We start from the raw sequence: 26,409 nt of genomic DNA on the forward strand, positions 1-26,409 counted from the left end.
AGAGCGGCTTAATTTTGGAGAACCAAACATGGTATGTGTGTGCGCGTGTGTGCATCTCTGCATAGCCAGACTGGGCCAGGCAGAGAGCCAGGGATCAGCAGTCCCCATCTGTGCCTCCACACTTTAAAAGGACCTGCTGTATCACAATGTTTCAAACAGAGGGATTTAGAAACAAAGCAGAGAGCGGAAAGAAACCTGTGTTGTCTTTAATCCACCATTTATAGTGCTACAGTACAAGTGTTTATATACTTTGTAAGGTTTAAAGCCTATTAAAATTGTGATGTTGTGGCTTAAAACATCTTCTCTTCGGGATCTACATTGACTAAAGAAAAGAGTTGTATTATGTTTACATTTTTTTATTTTCTATTACATAAGGCCGACCTGTCCTGTAAATTTTCTCCTCATGCCTCCTTACACATAACTTTTTGATTGACTTGTAGACACTTGAGTGCTGCGGAATTATGCCGCGGAAATATTGAGATAGCGCCACCACGCGGCTGTTCTTTGCATTACGTTTATTTGAATTATGCCTGGAAAAAATGATTTGGGACTGCAGTTCATGGCATATGGTGCATTATTCAAGTCAATCTATTTTGAACAACATTCTCATCAAACAGGTTTGTCACAAAATGCTTCGTTAAACGAAAATAACACAAAAGTGATCAAAATTAAGGCTAATGTAAACAAGAAATAAGTACCACACAAATTCAAGCCAACAGGATGAGTGCTTGTGAAAGTGTGCTGAGGTGTTTAACCGTGTGTGTTTGTGTGTGTGTGTGTTTGTGTGTTTGTGTGTGTGGATATAGGATTATCCTACTTGAAATAAGAGTTTGTGTTATTCTCCAGATTTATTATTGGTGTGTTTTGGTTAATGCTTGTGGGAAGGCATTAGTATTTAAGGGGAATGATATGAATTTTCTGAAATCAATGAAGAGGACATCCTCCTTTGTTCTTTGTCTCGCACTTGGCGATCCTCGCAGTCCACTCTCCTCTTTCTCACACCTAACTTCTCTTGTATGCTTGTTCCTCAGGACCCATGTCAACTGCATGCCCTTGCTGGAGGTTGAGGACATGATGATTATGGGTAATAAACCTGACTCCAAATGTGTCTTCACCTACGTACAGTCTTTGGTTAATCACCTGCGCAGGTACGAGATGGCCATGGGTCGTCCCTCCGACCTCTGATCCAGCTCTGTCCTCGGTGTGTACAACTACAACTATAGTCCTAACACGTTCAGCACAGGGTGGTACCCCAGTCGGTAGCCCTCCTTCTTCACAAGCCCTGACCCCATCACTGTCTTCACCCTATAAACAGACGAGTCTCTGAGAAACAGAGTCACAGATTTGCACATCTCTGATGGAATAATTGAGGATGGAATATGTGTTTGTATGTTACCAGTTTGCTAATTATCTTTGTTAGCGATGGTGATGTGATAGATAAGTTCATCTCTCCTGGACAGAAGTTCAAAGCCCCTCATTTTCCAGAGCAAGAGTGCCAAAGTTTTTGGTTTTTTTTATTATCTTTTTAAGCTTTACAATTTTTATATTTGATTTCTTCTTTTCATTATTTTAAATTGGATCAGTATCTGTAATATTCAACATCTAAGTTGCATTACTTTTTCTTAATGAGAGGCCCTCAAAGAAATATACAAGAGAAAAAAAAGTCTTTTTCTATATTTCCCTTAAATTATTTATGCTTTCATCTTTTCCCGCTCAAGCAACTATTGTTAGCTGTTAGCATAAATGTTAGTGATGCCACTGAAAAGAAAAAAAAAAGAAAATGTGCAAATGGTATGATGCATCTCTACATGTGTCTGTGTTCACTCTGGTACTGTCAAAGATTTTTTTCTTTTTACCAAAATCTGCATGGTTTTTAACACATATGTACTTGAATTATTTTTCCAGTAGTTCCTATCATGTCTTTGTAATAATGACCATTATTATTTTACTATTTAATTGAGTTCATGAGCACTGGGATGTTTTTCTCTGTAGTTAAAAAGAACACTATCATTGGATGGATTCTGTAGTGCTACTGAGAGCCAGCTTTAGCTTTGTGAATTTTAACACTATAATTTTGTCTTGATATCACACACGGTCCTTTGTCAGTGGCCCATTTTACATCATGTAACGTCCACATTCATTATTCAGGCTGGAAAAAATATTTTGAAACGGTTTGAAGTGCAAAACTCATTGGAGTGTTTGACTTTGGTCACAGGATGTAAAAAAACAAAACAAAAACAGAATTAAGCTGTGCAGCGCTCCCATCACCACCACACACATACTAAAAACACACACGGGCACATGGCCATTTTTTTTGTGGGCTCCTAATTTATGCTTAGGTAGTTGTCAGAATAATTCTATGGACATTATGCTTTTAAATTTTGTCCAGTAAGAATTTGAACCCAAGCCAAAAATATTTTATGAACAAATTAACATTATTTGGAATTAGTTATTAGGGCCGAATGAAAGCTGGCTTTCAAGCTCAGTCAATTACTAGTAAACAGAGGATTAATAATCATGGCTGAACATACTTTGTTAGTAATGTGTATTTTCTAACCATATGCTGAGGAGAATATCATTGAAAAGATTTTTTTCAACTTGCGTATTTTAAGATCCTTTAAAAAAATTCTAAAAAATGCTCTGAAACCAGCACAGGTTGCTTTCAAAGCTGATATTGATATAACTAAATTTTTAATGCTTTGTTTGAACATATTTAGAGTAAATATTTGAGAAATATTACTGTGTTACCAACTTGGAAACTAAGAGCTTCCACAAAGCTGCAAACCCTGTACATACAAGCTATAACACACGATGACTTCATGTTTCTGTGTACCACAGTTAAATGTGAATTAAACCAGTTTAAGAAACTAGGACATTTGTTGGGAATTATTTTCAACGCTCACATCCAGTGCATTTTAATGCTACATCGGTCATTTCACCACTTTAAAGTATTTGCCCCCCGCCCCAACACTGATCAGTTATTCACAACACAAAATAAGATTTAAAAATTTTAATCACATTTCTTCCATGACCATTTGCAGCCCCTTCCACTTTAATCCTCGTGTGTGTGTGTGCGTGCGCGCGTAAAACCCACCCACCAGAATATGTAGCATCAGCCCCAAGCCAATCAGATGATTTACGGCCTGGCACTTCATTTCGTTTCACGGTGGTCAGGACGGCATCAGACACACAAGAGGGATGAAGAGGGGACAAACCCCTGAGGACACTTGACACATATGGGGGAAAAATGTTTGCATTCAGAGAACTGTAGGTACTTAATAGAAAAGCATTGACTGAGTGGCCAGTTGTGTTATTAGCCTTAAGAGAACAAAAAAAATAGACAAAAGGCAATAATGATGTATGTGCAACTTCAGAGTGTGGAGCCCTGGAGGCCTTTTGCTTGTTGATGCTATGTTAGCCCATCTCGAGGGCTGATCCAGGATCTGCTGGCTCTGCCTTTTTGAATACACATCTCTGTTATGGACTCTAATAACCAGCTGGTTGTGCAGCAGCTACGAAGGAGAGTGGTGTCATTATGTTTCTACTTTGACCCCTATCACCGAAGATTTACAGGTCGGCGTGCATGGCTTCCGCATCGGGCTCTGAAGAGGTGTTCTCGGTGGGAGGGGAGGAGGCTGAATGGGACTCTGGCGTGTCCTTAAATGGGCTGTCTTTGGCAGGAGAGAAGCGGAACTCCTCTGGGACCTCTTCCTCCGGCTGGGCCTTCTTGTAGAAGCCCAGCTTTCCCAGCAGCTCATTGATCTCGGAGCGTGTCATGTCCGACAAAGCTATCCGCTGAGGAGATGTCACACACACAGTCAGGTTACGCTTCATTCAGAGCACAGAGCGGGAATGTTTGCAAAGCTTTTTGTAAAACAGATTTTTTCTTTTTTTAGATCTGCTCACGCCTCTGCCCCCCCCCCCCCATGGCTGATTACATGACCGTGTTGTGAGATAAAAGTGATGTGGGGTAACAAGGAGACTTACTTCCAGCTCTTCGTAGTAGTGGTTGAGGAGGACAAGCTCAGGGTCAGCCCCAGGGATGTGCTTCATTACCAGGTTATGGCTAAAGTCGCCAGGGTCAAGGATTAGGAAACAAAGTACTATAGAACTTGTCTTTTCTTTTTTTGCATCTCTTCTAACATTACGTCTGAACAAGCAACAGCAACAAAACCACTGTAAAGGATACTAGAGAGGAATATCCTGGGTCACAAAGGCTTTGACCTGTGGAGAGAGTTGGTCCTTGGTATTAATCACTCAGGGCCAGGTTTAACGACTGATCCACCAGGGATTGGATGTAAACCCCGGTTTAATCCCCCCCCCCCAAAAAAGAGTTAATGCTTTCATGTTTCATGAAAAGGAATAGGCTTAGCTTCACTATGAAAACTGCCCCTGGTGTGCTGATATCTATTTTTTCCGTTTTCCTCCAGCACACTGCTGGTTTTTGAAGTGAGGAGCTTACCTCTCTCAGTCTGTTCAGCTGTCATCCACCACAGGTCTGTAATGAGACGCAAGAGAAAATTAGAGAGAAAATTATTTCAAACACTGCTTTTTGTAATGGGGGGGGGGGGTAGGAATCCATCGGGATTAAGAAAAATAAGACATGCACATTTCTCCTCAACGGACACATCAGCCTTAAATATTTCCGTAGACAAGTTTCAGTGCAGATTCACTTGCTGTGCAGCAGTTGGGGTTAGTCCCTTCCCTTACTCTGGGCCACCACTCTCCCTAACCAGGGAAGTTTACACGTTAGTACATGGGAGGCTTAAGTCAGGGGTCTATTAAGGAGGATAACTTGTTTGACTCTTTTACACCCCCCGTGCTCTTGGTATTGTTCACTCATATCAAATATCAGGTGTGAATGCATAACCATAGAAACTCACGCAGGTTTTTCTCTCGATACTCTTAGCAGGTGTGGTGCTTTAAGAGACACCCTGAGGGATAATGACGTGGTCTTTCACAAAGAGAATGAGTTTCAGGGACTTGCATATGGGGATGCAACCAGAAACCTCCCCTTTGCTCTAACTCACTCCATATTACACTATGAACGATTGGGACAAATGTAGTTTTGTCGCTGCATAGAATGACATCTACATTATTCACACGCGATACTGATCATCGGTGTGAAATACTAAATACATCGTTCAAGTTACTACAACCCCCCATCCATCCTGCTCGTGCACGAAATCACTCACGCATGCGCTCAATGTGGAACATCCAAGGATTTAAAACGCGTCCCTTCACATGCAGGAATGAATCTCCCACATTAAAACTTGTTTTAAAAATGAATCCCATCCATTTTACGTCGCGTCATCTCAATGAGCCCGACGAAGGGGCCAGGAAGAAAGCTTACTGTACCTCCACCTTCGCCTTGGCAAGACCATCCAGTTTCTGCCAGTCTAGATTGTAGGCCGAGGCGCAATTCAGCAGGCTAGTCAAAACAAACAACCACATCCTTCCTTCCGAATCCTCCTCTTGAATGTGGTCGGGAGATTTTGAATAACTCTTATGTCTCCCTCACCCCACCCCAGCAACTTCAATTCTCGAGTGATTGAGGTGGTGGAGATGATGTGCCGCTATGTCACGTCCGGACCCCTTGCCACGTCAAACGTCTCCCACAGTTTTCAGAGAGGGGCGGAGAGAGGTCGCTCATTGGTGGAGGTACAGATCATCGCTTCCCCTTCCCCAAAAAAACTTTTATTTGCAACAAACAGGTATACAATTGTCATACAGAGCAAAAACAAAACGAAAACCGCTTATCCGCAGTAACTCGTCAAAAATGTCACCACGAGCCAGGTTCATTTTGTATTTGTAAAGAACAGAATGTGTATTCACACTTTCAACCCCCCACCCACCCCTCGGTAACATACACTTGCTATTGGCACGGAGGGTAGGAAGGCATGGTAAAGCCCTTTGTGTCCTTTACATAATCTTTTACATTTCAGTATTCCCTTGTGTTTTGCTTTGTTCTCCGAGTCCCTTGAGCCCTTCAGCAGATCCTCCAGCAGCTGCATCACACCCATGCCCTGATCCACCGTATAGAATAGCCATCATCTGGGGATTTAAATGACCAATTAAGTGCAGCCCACCACATCTAGAACACACAATTTTCTTCAAACAAGCACTGACGATATAAGAGGGCCACTCACGTTGCTTATACGCCCATTCGTCACTGTGGATGTAGCGCTTACATAGTACCTTGCAAATGAAACGTCCATGGGGGCACATTATAAGATGGCTCAGGCCAATATGTCACACATACTGGTAATTAGCAAACATGAGATGTTGCAAAGGAAACGTATCACATAAACCCTTTGAGTCAGTCTAGAACTCATTTGTGGTTAAAGTTGTTGGTCTACTTTAAGGAATTGCACAACAAATGGCACGTGGAACAATACTGTGTGGTATTGCCATAGTCATCCTAATGGTAATAATATAGCACATATTTGTTCATGTATGGTGCATTATTTGCCTATGGGTATACTCTGAATATCTACCTTCCCCCCCCCCCCCAACAACAACAACAACAACCACACACACACACACACACACACACACACACACACACACACACACACAGTCATAATAACCAATGTCTTCTCTGGGCACCCACTGATTCAACACAGACAAAGAACTCCCAGATCGTGTGAAGGAAAAGGTTTAATAGAGGACGCTGGTCTTGCCGGTCTGAATGGTCTCACAGGCATGTGGAAATCCAAGATGGAGGCTGGGAGTTGGAGAGACACCAGGTAGGACGAGGCAGGGGAGGCTGGTCGAGCAGGGCAGAGCTGGGTCTTGGGTCAGGACGGCTGGAGACAGAGCAGGAGCAGGACTGGAAGCTGGAGCTGATGGTCACAACACAGAAAGGGAGTACGACGCGCACACGGCTGGCACAGAGATAAACGCAAACACAGAGCCAATGCAACTATACCACAAAGGTAAGCAGACGATCCGGCGATGAGTGGGAGAATGAACCAGGTTTTATGGACCAGGGAGTAGGTGACTGATGAGGCTTGATAGAAGACAGGTGTGCAGATGATTAGTTCCAGCCCCGCCACGCCCCGCCCAGCCTCCAGACAGACAGGAGGGGGAGGTACCAGCAGTACAGACAACAAGGAGGAAAACACTAGGAACCCTGACACACACTTGAAGATATTGGGTGTGAGGCGTAACGGTGCCTGCTAAATTATAGATTGCCTGCGTAAAGAAAGTGCGTAAAATATTAACTGGGCTTCATAATGTGCTACAGTGCCATTTATAAACTATATATATACATACACAGATATATATATATATATTCAAGTTTTAAAACCTGTGCATTCATTGTTTGAAATATGGACGTGGGGTGGCCAGTGGCTTTAAAGGATCGTAATGGTGTTTTTGCATATTTTACCCCATTTACTTCAAATTGTTTATACTTTACATAGCTCCCCCGACCATTTTCCTAAGGTAGTGGTTTTAGATTTTTTTTTGTTTTAGAAGTGGGTTTTTCCTGTCTTCCAGGCAAGACCATAAAGGTGACATAAATGTCATTAGATTGAGTAGTCAGAGAATTGTAAAGTGGGTTTATCACCTGAACTTAAAGAAATGTGATGATCGGATAGGTTATTTATTTTTTTAATTAAAAACGTGCACCCCCCCATTGCGCGCGCGCACACGCACACGCACAATACTGCGGTCCTCGGATGAAAAGCTCCAACGGTTATTCCGTTAGATACGCACTTTGCAATATCGACCACCAGGAGGCAGTGAGACTTCATAATGCCACCTGAACACCGTGCAACACTGTCTTATGTTCCGTGTGCGGAAGCGGTCTGATCCCTGGCGTTTCGATACTCTGAAGGACACGGACGGACAGGGGCGACGGAGGCTGTCCGCCGACCGACGCTTGTGCCGCTTCAAAACGCAGCGGGGCGAAGGGAGAGGAGACGGCTGGTTTCTGAGATGTAGCTGCGGTCAGCGTTTGTAGGAAGGTACCCTCTCTCTGAAGCCCACCTGCTCTCCTTTAACGTCGTCGGCGTGTGAGAGGCGCCGGCGTGCCGATGGTTTCCCTTTGGGGGTAAAATTGCGTCCTCGTCCGAGCGGGCGTGCCCCGGGTCCAGAAATCACCCTCATCCTCGTCAGGCGAGAGACGCTCAGTTCAAGCGGGGGTCCGTCTGCCGTGCGTCTCCGCAATACTGGCGGCAATAACAGGTAAAAAAAAACAAAAAAACGTAATTTTCGGGACGATTATTATAAGCTTTTGCATTCGTGGTGCTAATTTCACGTTTATTTATTTAACCAGCAGCAGAATTTGTCTCTAGACGTCGACTTTACGTACAGAGCGTGAGGCGTCAGAGATTGACGATTTACAATAACAAGAAAAAAAAGAAAAATCTGTTGTCTTATTCACTTCTTTTTGGAAAGCAGTAAGTATGTGGTGTTATTTGTGAGTTACTACGTATCTATTGGATCCTCGCTGTGGATGTGTTTCCATGTCCCTCAGATCACGGTCATTTGCCAGGAGGTGACAATGGCTTTGACAGTGAATGGCCAGTGACTTATGACCGTGTCTTACTGGCCCAATGAAGGACAACAAGTATGGTTATTGATGTTTATACAGTAGCCTTACGGTGAAATTGTGTCACAGGGGATAATGTGTTAAAAGAGGCTAAGGTAAAGTTGTTTTTTCTCTGCTGTTGTTCTTTATCTGATAGATCCATCCATCCATCCATCCATCCATCCATCCATCCATCCATTATCCAAAACGCTTATCCTGCTTGCTATTAAATCGTATTTACACTACCGTTCAAAAGTTTGGGATCACCCAAACAATTTTGTGTTTTCCATGAAAAGTCACACTTATTCACCACCATATGTTGTGAAATGAATAGAAAATAGAGTCAAGACATTGACAAGGTTAGAAATAATGATTTGTATTTGAAATAAGATTTTTTTTACATCAAACTTTGCTTTCGTCAAAGAATCCTCCATTTGCAGCAATTACAGCATTGCAGACCTTTGGCATTCTAGCTGTTAATTTGTTGAGGTAATCTGGAGAAATTGCACCCCACACTTCCAGAAGCAGCTCCCACAAGTTGGATTGGTTGGATGGGCACTTCTTTGAGCAGATTGAGTTTCTGGAGCATCACATTTGTGGGGTCAATTAAACGCTCAAAATGGCCAGAAAAAGAGAACTTTCATCTGAAACTCGACAGTCTATTCTTGTTCTTAGAAATGAAGGCTATTCCATGCGAGAAATTGCTAAGAAATTGAAGATTTCCTACACCGGTGTGTACTACTCCCTTCAGAGGACAGCACAAACAGGCTCTAACCAGAGTAGAAAAAGAAGTGGGAGGCCGCGTTGCACAACTGAGCAAGAAGATAAGTACATTAGAGTCTCTAGTTTGAGAAACAGACGCCTCACAGGTCCCCAACTGGCATCTTCATTAAATAGTACCTGTTAGAGCCTGTTTGTGCTGTCCTCTGAAGGGAGTAGTACACACCGGTGTAGGAAATCTTCAATTTCTTAGCAATTTCTCGCATGGAATAGCCTTCATTTCTAAGAACAAGAATAGACTGTCGAGTTTCAGATGAAAGTTCTCTTTTTCTGGCCATTTTGAGCGTTTAATTGACCCCACAAATGCGATGCTCCAGAAACTCAATCTGCTCAAAGAAGTGCCCATCCAACCAATCCAACTTGTGGGAGCTGCTTCTGGAAGCGTGGGGTGCAATTTCTCCAGATTACCTCAACAAATTAACAGCTAGAATGCCAAAGGTCTGCAATGCTGTAATTGCTGCAATGGAGGATTCTTTGACGAAAGCAAAGTTTGATGTAAAAAAAATCTTATTTCAAATACAAATCATTATTTCTAACCTTGTCAATGTCTTGACTCTATTTTCTATTCATTTCACAACATATGGTGGTGAATAAGTGTGACTTTTCATGGAAAACACGAAATTGTTTGGTGATCCCAAACTTTTGAACGGTAGTGTAGGTTGTGACACATCACAGAGGTAACCGCACATTATTTTTCCCTCTTTCACACACATACATACCACACTCACGCGCGCGCACACACACGTGTCCAAGATAACGTCTGATGATGATGAACACCAGACAAAAATTACCTTTTTTAACATCAGAAGTCCTTGAATGAGCATAATCAGGCCAGATTTTTACTGTTGCTATCCTCATTCAGTGAAAACATCAGTTATTTTGAGCATGCTATATTTAAATACCTTTACTGATATTCCCTCAGCGCCGGTAACCATTACATTAACAGCATGCAGCCCGAGAACTCAACTTTACATGTAAAGCTATGCCAGATAAAAGAAAAAGAAAAAGATAAGGTTGTTGAACTGTCTCAAGTACGTGTAATGTACTCTAGTTCAAAAATGTGTCTAAATTAAGAAATAAAGAAACTGCTGCAGAAATTAGCTTAAATGCGTCTGATTCTAAAGATGATTTATGCTGAAATGATGTCAGTATAACATGTGACTGGGGGAAAAATGTTGTAGAGATCAAATTTTGCGATTTCGTCATAACTTCCACAATCGTTTTCATCTCTCTCTCTCTCTCTCTCTCTCTCTCTCTCTCTCTCTCTCTCTCTCTCTCTCTTCCTCTCTCTCTCTCTCTCTCTCTTCTCTCTCTCTCTCTCTCTCTCTCTCTCTCTCTCTCTCTCTCTCTCTCTCTCTCTCTCTCTCTCTCTCTCTCTCTCTCTCTCTCTCTCTCTCTCTCTCTCTCTCTCTCTCTCTCTCTCTCTAATACGCCTCCTGATACCCATGCATGCACTGTGTTGCCAAAAACTAAATTCTTTGAGTAACAGGGCATGAATGAACATTTCAGAATCATGTTTATTGGCCGTGTAAGTTTGCACATACATGGAATGTGACTCCGGTTTTGTGTCTCTCAGTGTACTTAACATAGAATAACAACTCAACAATCTTCAGATATATACAAGGATTGACTATATACAGGCGAAATAAGAGATGATAAAATCTAATGGTGCAGAGAATATATCAGAGATGCTGAAACAGATGTTAGCAGGTTACTTACATACATGCATTTGACCATATAATTGACTTCTCTTTAAAATCTAATTGACATTCAGGTCATAGTACGCCAGATCCATTGGTCCTACCTCGCATATATCAAGTCTAAACATATTAATAACTATTTATTCTCTTTAATGAGTGTGATGTCTCTTCTGTGTTTTCAGCATCATCCACATTTGACTCCCCCAAGCAGGTCACATGTAACCAACTCATATAAGTGTAGTTTTACTGTTTCTCAGCTTAGCATTCAAAAGTCATGTTGACAGTCTGAATCATGGGATGTGACATGGTGTGAAAATTGTACCCAGAATTTAGGAAATTGTGGCTTCTGCCGAGGGACACTAGGACCAAGAGGAGCCATCTACAGCTGTGGCAGCAGCAGCCAGTGCCGTTTCTGTCAGGGTCATCATTAGTATCCCTGTCAGAGGGACATATGGCCCCCGAGGCCCTCAGCACCAACAGGCTCCGTGGTGTAATTTAAACAGTAAACACTAGAGTGTGGGTTGAATTTAGTCAGCTTTATCCTCTCTCTAGTCACTGATTTACAAATATAAACAGAGCTCAGGATCTAAAGCTTTGTTTTATGGTATTGTTGAGATTATGACATGCTTAGAGATAGGGATGACTGTTGGGAAAAGAAAAACACGGAAATACGCCCTTTGGTTGTCTGATCGATCTAGTCATCGAAAACTGTGTGTTGTGGAAAAGCTTCCATCAGAACATTGGAGACACTGTGATGTGGACTTTTCTTAATTGCCTCAGTTGGACCTACTTCTGGCTCAGCCACTTTCCCCAAGGTGCATGTTCATTCAATTCAACAATTACACCCAATATTCTGCGTTACACAGTTAACCTGTAGTGTACCTAAACAGATATAGAGGAAGATGTTTATGAAATGAAGGAATAACAGAAATTACAGTGTTAATGTGCTACATTGATGCTTTGTGTTAAGTACGTATAAATGGTGACAAACTGCTTCAAACATTGTGAATTTAGTGTTTTGGTCTTGTGTTATTATGACATGCTTACAGTGCCAAGCTCTGCATGCCTCCCAATCATCATGCTGTTTCTATAGTTTCTTCCCCAGTATCCATACATGTGCCCGAAGTGTCTCATTCATTTCAGTTACCCTCTTTACTGATGCAAACACAAGAAAGCATGCATGTGAACGCGCGCGCGCGCGCACACACACACACACACACTATTGTTAATAATAATCTATCTCGAACGGTTGTGACCGTGACTGACATCGCTGATAATGAATGTCAGGTGGTTGGTTAAGGGAAACAATACTGAATGTCATTGGTGGAGCACAAGTGTCACCTCGGCGCACAGTGACATGGAGAGGAAAAGCAAGCCACCGAGAAGCGGGAAGAGAAGTAATTATCAGTAAAGGGATAATGCAGGCACTCAGCCTGAATGGGAAAAGAAAAGAAAAAAATACAGCTCGAGAAAAAGGGAATTGTTGAGAAGAGAAAGCACATCACAGATTCAATGACCGTACAGTGTTGGTGGGGAGGATGAAGGATCTGGTGTACGGAATTTAGGTTCAGTAAAGATGGAAAGAGTGAAAGGATGAGGGAGAAAGGGAGATAAGAGAGAGGGGTGGGGGAGAAGGGGATTAAGACTTAGAAAAATAGACGGTGTCAGAGGGAAATAAGAGAGGATCAATTTTGAGAAATTCAGAGACAGTATTGTCACTGTATGGGCTGTCTTGTTCAGTTCAGTCTCTTCCCTTTGCTCGTTTTTCACCCACCCACTACCACGTGTGCCCAATCACCCAGCCAGCCTCCTTCCCCTTCCTCTTCAGAAATACCGTACATGGACTATAAGCACACATGCCCAGGTTATTGGTTCGCTGAGAAACCAGCATGTCACTGGGCACATGTGACCGGTGCTGAGCTCATAGAAAGAGGCAGCAGTTCTCCTCTGGATGAAAGTCATGGCCCTGTCTCTTGAAGGTCATGTGAATAATAATGAGAGAGAGTGCTATTGTTTTTCTGTCCTCAGGCTGAAGGCTGTCTCTTTCTCTGTACTGACTGAGAATATGCACGTAATGTACAGGTCTAACTGCACAGGCCAGGAATAGGAGGAGGCCGTTGCATTGCTCTGAGCTTACGGTAGACGTAGGTACATGTGTACACTATAATGGGTTAATGACTGTATGAGTAACCTGGTGGCATTAGGGGTGCCAGTCATACATGAAAGGTAAGGTATTTCATGGCTCAGTTGGTATCCGAGACACACGACAGCCAAAAAATAAAAATAAAAAATCCAGTCATTGGATATGCCTGTGGATAAGGGCATCCACGTATTGATTAAAATGTAAATGATTTCATCACTGCCAGCAAGTCATCTCTCTAAGCCTCAGAGTCATTCACATCTTAAGGTCACATCACCGTCTACGTCCCAGCTTGTTTTGCTGTTGAGATTAAATAGCTTCATGTGTTTTTTGTCTTTTACCATTTATTGCTATTTCTTCCACCCCCTCAGTGATGTTGCTTTTCTTATTGCTTCAATTTCTTCCATGCTGTTGAATGATGTTGTTGTACACCCTACAGCAGTTTCTCAGGCTAATGTCTGGCAGGTGTACTGAGCTCTTATGAACAGACCAAGCATCTCCGTGGTTACCGGAGTAGCTTGGGTACCAACAGGGAGGCTGATGAGCTGCACCCTGACTTGTTTTATTTTGCTTTTGCCTGTTTCTATTTATGAGTTGGTCCGAGAGCTGTGGGAGGTGTGAAGAGTGACAGAGGCGCATGAATAAGAGGTTGAAGTGGCTGCTACCGCCTTCTCTCCGTCACTTCGTCCCTCGCTGCTCGTTGATAGTGGGCGAGAGAGGACAAATAGACTCCCCTCCATCCCCTTCTGGAGAACATAATTACCTGTTTTTAGGGCCATCCATAGGCAGGTAATTGAGCCATCACAATGGTGCTTAAGTCCTCACGATGACAAAAATTGGAGTGACTCAATCAACTTATCTTGCTGCGTCAGTCGGATCTCATGACAACCCCACCCTAATCAACAGAATTTATTCATCATTCGTGAAAGGGCAAGCTTGTTGCTCTTTCTGATGACATTTTATTAAGTGATTTGTGACTTAATTAGAAATATCCTTTTCATCCTTAGCTCTTTTTTATTGGGTTAGTCCTGGCATTTCTCTCTTACGTAATCAGTTTGTGGTCAGGGTTTGAAAAGCTGGGCACTGTGACCCTCACTCCGCCCTCATTACTGTTGGTTGCTTGGGATTTGGGCCAGTCAGTTTGATAAGAAATGGAACTTACTCTATCTTTGCACTAAAAGGAAGTTGCTCTGCAGAACAGTATCAGCCAAATGACTAGAATGCGAAAGCAGTGTACTTTTTTTCTTGACAATATTTAAGGAAAACAGTCATGATGTTTCAACATTGTCTCTGTGTTTATGTTATAGTGGTAGCACTCCATTAGTAGCCATAATACTGAGCAGCATTGCGTGTCTCTGAAACGGCGCAAAAATTGTGCCAAAAAGTGTGCGCCAGTAACATCACTAGGGGACAGTTTGTGAATCATCATTTTCGGTCGCATTTGCAACAACAGCTGTATGTAGCATTGTTATTCGCATTGTATTATATGATGTGGCCTATTTCGAAGTAGCCCTCCAAAGGTAGTGGCAAACCAAGAAGTAAGTATAGGTTTCACATTCACGGCATGTCAGCCAGTGACATCATTGGTAGATACTTTTCCCACATGATTTTGGCAGTGTTTCAGAGACACACAGAATGTTGTGTTATCCCTACGACATATACTGTATATAGAAATAATGTTGATAACTGGGATTCTTTCCCTTCAATCTACATTTTGTTTTCTTTTTTTTTCTCATAGATTTTAGGAAATGGATCCAGGTAACCAGAGCCAAGTTGAGACTCTAGCTGGCAATTCCTCGAAAACAGACCAGGTTTTAACAAACACTCAAGCATCACCACCAGGTACTGGAGCCCAAGTCACCAACCCCACGAGCGCCCGGCCTGCAAATCCTGTCAGGCCCAGGAGACCCCAGAGAAGTCCCCGAGTAGAGGGCTCAGTAGACATCTGTGATCCCAAACCCGAACCTACATCTGGTGACAGCCAGGATCAGTCCACCCCAGATAAAGCTGGCGCTAGTCATTCCAAGCCCCTACGCCCTGCTGCAGCCAGACCATCAGGGGTGTCCACTGCGGCCAACATAAAGGCTGGCCATAAAGGCTCGGGCCACCATCCAGTCAGGGCTGCCTCAGTTCCCCATCCACCTGCTGCCAGGCCCGTGCCTCCGCCTCTCAACCCTTATGCCCAGAGAGCATTTTCTGTCGCGGGCACTGCGGACACACAGCCTTTGGCTGTGGAAGACTTCAGGTAAATTCTGTACCCTCTATACAATGAAATGGTGGAGGAGAAGTCACGAAGAGCAAAGAATAGACTATCTGATAATTGTGGTTTGAAAAGATGTTTTCATTGTGTGGTTTTCTGGGAGCAAATATCCCAACCTGCTTGTGTCAGCACATCTCTAATAGACACATCTGTTACCAAACAAGTGAAAACGACTAATTCTTGAGCAACCGGAGTGTAATATTATAGGTAATTATATGTATACTGCCAGTCAAGAATGCCCAAAAACAAAAGATAAATGATGGAAAATTGCAGTGATACAATTATATGTTTGTACATATTTTAACATGTTTCTCTGAGAGATGTATATACTAGATGCTTTGTTATGCTTGTAGTTACAAGGCTAGGCTTCGTATTTTGGAAAGCCTTGGCTCGGTTTTGACTTGTGCCATTTTTAGGGATGTGACAGTCCTAGAGATACCCTTAGATAGGCCTAGCAGCAACCATTACAATTAAGTATTACCCCCCATCATATGTGTGCTTGGAAAGAGAGGCAAAAATACCCCATTGGAGTTTAAGAACATTAATGACATTATAGGTAGTGAAGTTTCTTGCGATGTCCTTAAAATGTGGCCCCCAAGTGCCATCCAACAAGTTAATTCACTTGCATCCCAACAATAGTATAGCATGTATATACTATAGAGATTGCAGAATATGTTTACAGAGGGCTCTGGCAGCTACGAAAATACAGAATTGGTTATTATCACAAGATTACTCAACCTTGGACCAGACATTGTGTCCTCTTTGGACCAATCTGTGTAATTTTGTAAAGGCTTAGAAGTTTGAGGTGAGAAGCATTAGATTTTGCTAAAATTGGTGATGTCTAAGACCTATCTGCCAATTTATAACATGAATTAAGATAATAAAGAGTATCTGCTCTGAGAATTAACTTAAGTCACAGCTATGCAGATTTTAGTCTGTTTCCTCTATGCTATTTATGCTGAGTAAATTATATTTTTAATGAGTTTTAACAGGTATAATTGATGTTTAGACAATTACACATTTGGTACAGAATTTAGAAGGACCATTATGCTGTATGTGCTATAGATTGCAGATGACAGTGCAACCAAATGTCCTACATTGCTAACATGAATAAAAACAAAAAATGTGATTTAACATTAGCTGTTTCAGCCATGATATACAGTGCATCCGGAAAGTATTCACACCCCTTCACTTTCCCCACATTTTGTTATGTTACAGCCTTATTCCAAAATGGATTAAATTCCTTTTTTTTTCCTCATCAATCTACACACAATACCCCATAATGACAAAGCAAATAAGGTTTTGTAGAAAATTTTGCAAATTTATTAAAAATAAAAAACTGAAATATTGCATGTACATAAGTATTCACACCCTTTACTCAGTACTTGGTTGAGGCACCCTTGGCAGCGATTACAGCCTCAAGTCTTCTTGGGTATGAAGCTACAAGCTTAGCACACCTATATTTGGGGTATTTCTCCCATTCTTCTCTGCAGATCCTCTCGAGCTCTGTAAGGTTAGATGGGGAGCATCGCTGCACAGTTATTTTCAGGTCTTTCCAGAGATGTTCAATGGGGTTCAAATCTGGGCTCTGGCTGGGCCACTTAAGGACATTTGCAGACTTGTCCCGAAGCCACTCCTTTGTTGTCTTGGCTGTGTGCTTAGGGTCGTTGTCGTGTTGAAAGGTAAAACTTCGCCCCAGTCTGAGGTCCTGAGCACTCTAGAGCAGGTTTTCATCAAGGATCTCTCTGTACTTTGCTCCATTCATCTTTCCTTTGATCCTGACTAGTCTCCCAGTTCCTGCCGCTGAAAAACATCCCCACAGCATGATGCTGCCACCACCATGCTTCACTGTAGGGATGGTATTAGCAAGGTGATGAGAGGTGCCTGGTTTCCTCCAGATGTGATGTTTGGCATTCAGGCCAAAGAGTTCAATCTTGGTTTCATCAGACTAGAGAATCTTGTTTCTCATGGTCTGAGACTCCTTTAGGTGCTTTCTGGCAAACTCCAAGCGGGCTGTCATGTGCCTTTTACTGAGCAGAGGCTTCTGTCTGGCCACTCTACCATAAAGGCCTGATTGGTGGAGTGCTGCAGAGATGGTTGTCCTTCTGGAAGGTTCTCCCATCTCCACAGAGGAACGCTGGAGCTCTGTCAGAGTGACCATCGGGTTCTTGGTCAGCTCCCTGACCAAGGCCCTTCTCCCCCGATTGCTCAGTTTGGCTGGGCGGCCAGCTCTAGGAAGAGTCCTGGTGGATCCAAACTTCTTCCATTTACGAATGATGGAGACCACTGTGCTCTTTGGGACCTTCAAAGCTGTAGAAATTTTTTGTACCCTTCCCCAGATCTGTGCCTCGATACAATCCTGTCTCAGAGGTCCACAGACAATTCCTTTGACTTCATGGCTTGGTTTCTGCTCTGACATGCACTGTCAACAGTGGGACCTTATATGGACAGGTGTGTGCCTTTCCAAATCATGTCCACTCAATTGAATTTACTACGGGAGGACTCCAATCAAGATGTAGAAACATCTCAAGGATGATCAGTGGAAACGGGATGAACCTGACCTCAATTTTGAGTGTCATAGCAAAGGGTGTGAATACTTATGTACATGCAATATTTCAGTTTTTTATTTTTAATAAATTTCTACAAAACCTTTTTCACTTTGTCATTATGGGGTATTGTGTGTAGATTGATGAGAAAAAAAAGGAATTTAATCCATTTTGGAATAAGGCTGTAACATAACAAAATGTGGGGAAAGTAAAGGGGTGTGAATACTTTCCGGATGCACTGTAAGTGTGTTAAAAGAAATGGATGTATAATTTTCCTTTCCACCAACAGGGTACATATAATTACATGGAATGTGGGCTCTGCCATGCCACCTGATGACATGACTGCCTTGCTGGGGTTGAATGTGGGCAATGGAAACACAGACATGTATGTCATTGGGTAAGTGTTTCGCAGTAGTGGCAGTCAGCCAGCAACTTCCACGTAAGAGCCACTCTCCCCAATAAAGTCGCCCCTAATGCTGCACATAATTTTATTGATAAAGTGTCAGGCTCAGTGTGCTGCCTCTCTCTCCATGGCTAAAGCTCCACTCCATTCTTTAATAGTCTGTTTTACCTCGTCAAAGCGCTTCCTAATCAGTCTCTCCCATCTCTATCTGCTGTGCTAATATTGACCTGTTGTCGCATGTTGTTGTGTGTCACTGTTTTTTTCCTCAAGGCTACAAGAAGTGAACTCTATGATTAACAAAAGGCTGAAAGATGTCCTCTTCACAGATCAGTGGAGCGAGGTCTGCATGGAGAGACTCAGCCCCTTTGGTTATGTGCTGGTCAGTAATGACTTGTCTCTATACTCATATGGGCATTCACATAACTTAAAACATCATATTCATCCACATTATTTGAGGGCTGATGAGATAGTCTGTGCTTCCTGCTGCTGTTTCAGCTCATTTTGTTCCCGGAGCAATGGATGAGCCGATTAACTTTAACAGGCGTGTAATGTTGGTTTATCTTTTATCTTCCAACTCTCTGCCAGGCTCAAAACGAACACTTAGCTTCTGTCTGTCTCTGTTTCCCTTCCTGTCCTTGTCTGTGCACCTGTCCAGCTACTCACTCACTCATCACTCATTCACTCTCTCTCTCTCTCTCTCTCTCTCTCTCTCTCTCTCTCTCTCTCTCTCTCTCTCTCTCTCTCTCTGCCCCCCCCCATTGCAAATCTGTTTGTATCTGTTTGAAAGAATTATATGAATCATTGCAAACATTTTTACTTACAAGGTACCCTCACCCCTCACTTTGTTTAATCTCACACCTATTGGGACATTTTTTCAGTGTTGTGATACTGTTTTTTATTACTTTAAGTGCTCCCTCAATGAACTCACTGACACAATGATGTCATACATCAAGTTCTGCAAGGAAATGTCCATCCCTACCAAAACCGTGACATTGTATGACAATAAAAAACCCTGGTTCTCCAAAGAATTACTCCTCCGACACAAAGAAAAGAACCAGGCATACAAAAAAAAGAAACAGGGATCAGTACAGAGCAGCCAAGTATAAGTTGCGTGTTGCAGTAAGAAAAGCAAAGTCCAGCTACGCAACAAAACTCGGAACAACAATTCTCTTCCAGTAACTCCAGATCAATATGGAAAAATCTTAAGGAAATTACACATTACAAAAAACGCCTATGCTCCCCTCCAAATAATGACCATAACCTCCCAGATAAATTAAATAAGTTTTATGCAATGTTTGAAAAACCTATTCCACCAGCCATCCCCCCTACTTCTACTCCAATGCCAACCTTCTGCATCCAGAAGGATGAGGTGAGAGCAATATTCAAGAAGCTGAACACTGGGAAAGCAGCAGGGCCAGACAGCATCAGTCCTGCTTTGTTGAGCCACTGTGCAGCACAATTGGCCCCAATATTTTCCACTGTATTTAACACCTCTGTAAGCCAATGTACAGTCCCACAGTGCTTCAAACTCTCTACCATCATTCTTGTGCCAAAGTCCTCAAAGATCACCTGCTTCAATGACTTCAGACCAGTTGCCCTAACATCTGTGGCCATGAAAGCATTTGAGTGCATCATTCTGTCACACTTGAAATTTGCACCTCCCCAATGATGGACCCATATCAATTTGCCCATCAAGCCAAGTGGTCTGTTGAGGATGCAATTAGCATAGCCCTGCACCATGCCCTGCAACACCTGGAATCACCAAACACCTGTGCACGCATCCTGTACATAGACTTTAGTTCTGCCTTCAACTCCATCAAACCACTCAAACTCTTTACCATACTCTTGGATATGAACATTGACCCAGCCATATGCCACTGGATTCGGAGCTTCCTGTGGAACAGGCCACAGAGGGTGACGGTTAATAATCTAACCTCACACCCTCTTACCCTCAGTACAGGAGCTCCTCAGGGCTGTGTTCTCTCCCCCTGGCTCTTCTCACTTTACACCACCCACTTTACATCCACGGATAGCTCTGTGAAAATGATAAAATACGCAGACAACACAACCATTGTAGGCCTCATCTCCAACAATCATGAAACCCAGTCTCGCACTGAAGTAGACCAAGCTGTCACTTGGTGCGCAAACAACAATCTTCTGCTTAATACAGCCAAAACCCAAGAAGTCATTATTGACTTCTGATGCATTCTGAATCCGAAAACACCCATCACGGAGACCCCATCACCACCACCGACTACTTTAAATTCCTTGGAACATACATCAGCAATAACCTGAAGTGGAAAATTAACACTGAACATATCTTTGCAAAAGCTCAAAAACGACTTTACTTTCTTCAAAAATACTGGATCAAAGATAAACTGCTCGTTCTGTTTTACTCAGCCATTATTATTGAGTCCATCATAACATCTTCTATTACAATATGGTACAGTGGCATGGACAGTCAAACATGGAAAAAACTGCAGCGGATTGTCAACAAGGCATCCAAAATCATAGGCAACTCACTCCCCTCAGTTGAAACTCTACATACTAACCAGACTGTAAAGCGAGCAAAGAAGATCACCTTCGACCCCTCACATCCTGCTCATCACCTCTTCCAGCTCCTTCCCTCAGGGATGTGCTAGGTCACTGTCCACAAAGACTAAACGCTTGATAAACAGTTTTCCCCCCCTAGCCATCAGGGCTCTGAATTCCTCCCTATAGTCCCCTCCTCACACACCATTGGCATAAATACCACCATTCAGCTAATAGTTATGAGTGATATGTTTATTTCTGTTATTGTGTAACTGTATTGTTTGTGATAATATGTGGAGTGTCTGTTGTTGTCCATGTATGTATTGTGCTGCAGATTTTAATGTGTACCAAAAACAAATTCCACCGGCCTTGGTCATGTGGCTAATAAAACAATCTAATCTAATCTAATCTTAAGTGCTTATTAATGCACTGTCCTTTCCGCACCTATTTCACCGTGTGTAGGCGTGAATGCCTGTGCATATGAGTGTGTTTCTGTGTTTGTATGTGTGCATGTGTGAATGTGTGTGTGCACACCCCTGTGCCCGTATGTTTGTGTGTACATCTGGTGGGTTTTTTTTCTTCTTTTTGTTTGGATGGGCCATAGCTGTTGCACTGTGGCTAGTGTTAGTCTGGCAGAGTCTGAAGCAATGTTTGCCTCTGCTAGAGCAGTGAGACTCTTAGCATGCATGAATCAGCTGTCGAGTGTAGAGAGCAAGACAAGTGTCTCCCAGGGTGCTGTTTTATTTTTGGATCCCGTTGTTGTTAGTGTTGATGGGCCTCTGACAGTGAAACTGATGCAGTCCTCTGGGCTCTGGCTACATCATGGCCTGCTTGGCTTGTTTAAACCTCCTTATAAAATTATCTTGTTGATAAAAGATTTTTCAGTGCGTAACGCACCGAAAATACGCACGGGGTTTATGCTGTAAATATAGTTTTTATCTTTTCACGCACTTTTTTTTTATCTGTCTCCAATATGGTGAGGTATTTGACAGTGTCAGTGTAATGCTATTCCTAGCACGTCAGAGAGACGTGCTGTTCTCAAGAATAGACAGCAACTGGAAACCGCTTGCCTTTATTCAGACCACTCCCTTAGACCTTGCAACACATTATCATGTTGCAATGAGATGGCTGACTAAAACCCGCCCTTTGCTACAGTGGCAATTCATCAATAAATCACCTGATCTGTTATCAAGCGTTACACTGATGCTGATTGTACCCGGAACAAGTACTTAAGTAAGCCGTTAAAGGTGACACAAACCAAATCCACTTGTTAGAAGAAGTTTTTTTTTCCTGATGGGGTTAAGCAATAATGTATTTTGGATTTAAAATTGTCTTATACTGAATTTATTGGACTGAGCTTTTGAGTATCACATTATACACACATACACATACATTTATATATATATATATATATATATATACACACACATATATATATATTATACATATACACATTATACAGACATTCATATCATGTAACAGATATTTTTAAGATGTATGACTGTTTTTATTGTCTTTAGCAAAATAGACCTCTAAATCAAATTCCAAGAAGGGTTTTTAGGTACTTTACGTCAACACTACTACTACTACTACTACTACTACTACTACTACTACTACTACTACTTTTGGCTGCTTCCATTAGGGGTCGCCACAGCAGATCTTCCATTTCCATTTCTTCCTGTCTTCTGCGTCTTCCTCTGTCACACCAGCCACCTGCATGTCTTCCCTCACCAAATCCATAAACCTCCTCTTTGGCCTTGCTCTTTTCCTCTTCCCTGGCAGCTCCGTATTCAGTATCCTTCTCTCAATATAGCCAGCATCTCTCCTCCACACATGTCCAAGCCATCTCAATCTTGCCTCTCTTGCTTTGTCTCCAAACCGTCCAACCTGAGCGGTCCCTCTAATATAATCATTCATAATCCTGTCCTTCTTTGTTACTCCCAGTGAAAATCTTAGCATCTTCAACTCTACCACCTCCAGCTCTGCCTCCTGTCTTTTCGTCAGTGCCACTGTCTCCAAACCATATAACATAGCTGGTCTCACAACCATCTTGTAAACCTTCCCTTTAACTCTTGCTGGTACCCTTCTGTCGCAAATCACTCCTGACGCTCTTCTCCACCCACTCCACCCTTCCTGCACTCTCTTCTTCACCTCTCTACTGCACTCCCCGCTACTTTGGACCGTTGACCCCAAGTATTTAAACTCAAATGCCTTTGTTACCTCCACTCCTTGCATCCTGACCATTCCACTGTCCTCTCTCTCATTCACGCATAGGTATTCCGTCTTGCTCCTACTGACTTTCATTCCTCTTCTCTCCAGTGCATACCTCCACCTCTCCAGGCTCTCCTCAACCTGCACCCTACTCTCGCTACAGATCACAATGTCATCCGCGAACATCATCGTCCATGGAGACTCCTGCCTGATCTTGTCCGTCAACCTGTCCATCACCATTGCAAACAAGAAAGGGCTCAGAGCCGATCCTTGATGTAATCCCACCTCCACCTTGAACCCATCTGTCATTCCAACCGCACACCTCACCATTGTCACACTTCCCTCATACGTATCCTGCACCACTCCTACATACTTCTCTGCAACTCCTGACTTCCTCATACAATACCACACCTCTTCTCTCGGCACTCTGTCATAAGCTTTCTCTAAATCTACAAAGACACAATACAACTCTTTCTGGCCTTCTCTATACTTCTCAATCAACATTCTCAAAGCAAACATCGCATCTGTGGTGCTTTTTCGTGGCATGAAACCATACTGCTGCTCGCTGATCATCACCTCTCCTCTTAACCTAGCTTCTATTACTCTTTCCCAAATCTTCATGCTGTGGCTGATCAACTTTATACCTCTGTAGTTGTTACAGTTCTGCACATCGCCCTTGTTCTTGAAAATCGGTACCAGTATGCTTCTTCTCCACTCCTCAGGCATCCTCTCACTTTCCAGGATTGTGTTAAACAATCTAGATAAAAACTCCATTGCCATCTCTCCCAAACATCTCCATGCCTCCACAGGTATGTCATCAGTACCAACTGCCTTTCCACTCTTCATCCTCTTCATAGCTGCCCTCACTTCCTCCTTGTTAATCCACTGAACTTCCTGATTCACTATCCCTACATCATCAAACCTTCTGTCTCTCTCATTTTCTTCATTCTTCAGCTCCTCAAAGTACTCCTTCCACCTTCTTAACACACTGTCCTTGCTTGTCAGCACATTTACATCTCTATCCTTGGATCGCCCTAACTTGCTGCACATCCTTTGCAGCTCGGTCCCTCTGTCTAGCCAATCGGTACAAGTCCTTTTCTCCTTCCTTAGTGTCTAACCTGTCATACAACTCACCATACACCTATTCATTTGCCTTTGCCACCTCTCTCTTTGCTTTACGCTGCATCTCCTTGTACTCCTGTCTACTTTCTTCATCTCTCTGACTATCCCACTTCTTCTTTGCCAACCTTTTCCTCTGTATACTTTGCTGTACTTCCTCATTCCACCACCAAGTCTCCTTGTCTTCCTTCCTCTGTCCTGATGACACACCAAGTACCTTCCTAGCTGTCTCCCTCACTGTTTTTGCAGTGGTTGCCCAGCCATCTGGCAACTCTTCACTATCACCCAGTGCCTGTCTTAACTCCTGCCTGAACTCCACACAACAGTCTTCCTTCTTCAACTTCCACCATTTGATCTTCGGCTGTGTCTTCACTCGCTTCCTCTTCTTGGTCTCCAAAGTCATCCTACAGACCACCATCCGATGCTGCCTAGCTACGTTCTCCCCTGTCACCACCTTGCAGTCTCCAATCCCTTTTAGATCGCGCCTTCTACATAAGATATAGTCCACCTGTGTGCACTTTCCTCCACTCTTGTACGTCACCCTGTGTTCCTCCCTCTTCTTGAAATATGTATTCACCACAGCCATTTCCATCCTTTTCGCAAAATCCACCACCATCTGTCCTTCCACATTTCTCTGCTTGACTCCATACCTTCCCATCACCTCCTCATCCCCTCTGTTCCCTTCACCAACATGTCCATTGAAGTCCGCTCCAATCACCACTCTCTCCTCCTTGGGTACCCTCTCCACCACGTCGTCCAACTCACTCCAGAATTCTTCTTTTTTGTCCATCTCACACCCGACTTGCAGGGCATATGCGCTGATAACATTCAGCAATACACCTTCGATTTCCAGCTTCATACTCATCACTCTGTCCGACACTCTCTTCCCCTCCAGCACACTCTTGACATACTCTTCCTTCAGAATTACCCCTACCCCATTTCTCCTCCCATTCGCACCATGATAGAAGAGTTTGAACCCACCTCCGATACTCCTGGCCTTACTCCCCTTCCACCTGGTCTCTTGCAAACACAGTATGCCTACCTTTCTTCTTTCCATCATGTCAGCCAGTTCTCTCCCTTTATCAGTCATAGTGCTAACATTCAAAGTTCCAACTCTCACCTCCACATGCCTACCCTTCCTCCTCTCTAGCTGCCTCTGGACATGTCTTCCCCCTCTCCTTCTCCTTCGCCCAACAGTAGCATAGTTTCCACCGGCACCCTGCTGGTTAACAGTACCGGTGGCAGTCATTGGTAACCCGGGCCTCGACTGATCCAGTATGGAAATCTTATTCATGATCCGCATATTTGATTTGGCAAAGATTTTACGCCAAATGCCCTTCCTGATGCAACCCTCCCCATTTGTCTGGGCTTGGGACCGGCACTGAGAATGCACTGGCTTGTGCATCCTCAGTGGCTGGGTTGCTTTACATCAACACTGTTAGCTCTTTAATCACTTATGCATGTGAAAATACTCATATAAAATACTCAATTAAAACTTGTCCCTTAAGAAGTCTTGCAAGCTGCAAAAGATGTCTAATTATGAATAAATAATGTGATTCTGAAAGGTGAGAGAAGTTTGAGATATTTCTCCAGTCATTGGTGCTAGAGACTGGAATTAGTAAGGCTTTAATTTGCACTTCACTTCATCTTCCAAACTCCATGGCTTCCCTGTTGACACAGCACTTGTTACTTACAGCTCATCTCAGGCTTAAGTCATGTGTGTACCGTGCAAGTACAAATGTACACCAGTGCATATTCACACAAACTCACAAAAACTAACACACAAATCCATGCGCGCACGTGCACACACACATACACACACTTGTCTTTGGGCCTAAATGTCTTTTCTGTTTCAAGCCAAAAATGTAGCTTGGCAGCCTTCGGGAGCTCTTCCAGTGGTCTCTGATGTTAATCAGGAATGCTTTTCAACCCTAGTGCACGCAGGCAAAGGTACTCACGCTCCCATACTGTGTGCGCACACATAGACACACACTCACATGCACACACACACACACACACATATCCACATACACTCACGTGCTTGCGCTTGCACGCACGCACGCACGCACGCACGCACACACACACACACACACACACACTTGCACTATTTCACTGTCCACACACAAATACTCCAAGTCAGTCCAGTTAATGGTTCAGTGGAACCCATTACGCAACAGTC

At 43.1% G+C, this 26,409-nt stretch overlaps 3 protein-coding genes across 9 annotated transcripts in view; 2 read left to right on the forward strand and 1 right to left on the reverse strand.

Annotated features, from left to right (window-relative positions):
- The window catches only part of smtnb (smoothelin b), a 70,595-nt gene extending 67,729 nt beyond the window's left edge, over positions 1 to 2,866 (forward strand). For 4 of the 6 annotated variants that reach the window (XM_056273647.1, XM_056273665.1, XM_056273673.1 and 1 more), the window contains one exon: positions 1,032 to 2,866. In XM_056273647.1, coding sequence (XP_056129622.1) covers positions 1,032 to 1,185 — 154 coding nt within the window. In that variant the 3' untranslated portion in view covers positions 1,186 to 2,866. The remainder of the gene's footprint in view (positions 1 to 1,031) is intronic. The other 2 variants (XM_056273657.1, XM_056273697.1) reach the window with 1 other exon arrangement.
- A 107-nt stretch (positions 2,867 to 2,973) lies between these two features.
- On the reverse strand, positions 2,974 to 5,583 carry selenom (selenoprotein M). Its single transcript, XM_056291351.1, has 5 exons — positions 5,359 to 5,583; positions 4,463 to 4,498; positions 4,190 to 4,224; positions 3,988 to 4,066; positions 2,974 to 3,795 (listed from the first exon to the last, which is right to left on the reverse strand). The coding sequence occupies exons 1-5, from the start codon at positions 5,452 to 5,454 to the stop codon at positions 3,568 to 3,570; spliced, it is 474 nt and encodes a 157-aa protein (XP_056147326.1). The 5' UTR covers positions 5,455 to 5,583; the 3' UTR covers positions 2,974 to 3,567.
- Positions 5,584 to 7,736: 2,153 nt separating this feature from the next.
- Positions 7,737 to 26,409, forward strand: part of inpp5jb (inositol polyphosphate-5-phosphatase Jb) — a 48,800-nt gene continuing 30,127 nt past the window's right edge. For both annotated transcript variants that reach the window (XR_008812015.1, XM_056299000.1), the window contains exons 1-4: positions 7,737 to 8,193; positions 14,898 to 15,404; positions 18,255 to 18,362; positions 18,639 to 18,747. Coding sequence is in view for 1 of the 2 variants with exons in the window: in XM_056299000.1 (XP_056154975.1) it covers positions 14,908 to 15,404; positions 18,255 to 18,362; positions 18,639 to 18,747 (714 nt within the window). In the remaining variant the exon portion in view is untranslated. The remainder of the gene's footprint in view (positions 8,194 to 14,897; positions 15,405 to 18,254; positions 18,363 to 18,638; positions 18,748 to 26,409) is intronic.

The sequence above is a fragment of the Lampris incognitus genome, chromosome 1 (genome assembly GCF_029633865.1).
Source record: "Lampris incognitus isolate fLamInc1 chromosome 1, fLamInc1.hap2, whole genome shotgun sequence".
In the NCBI taxonomy this organism is placed as follows: Eukaryota; Metazoa; Chordata; class Actinopteri; order Lampriformes; family Lampridae; genus Lampris; species Lampris incognitus.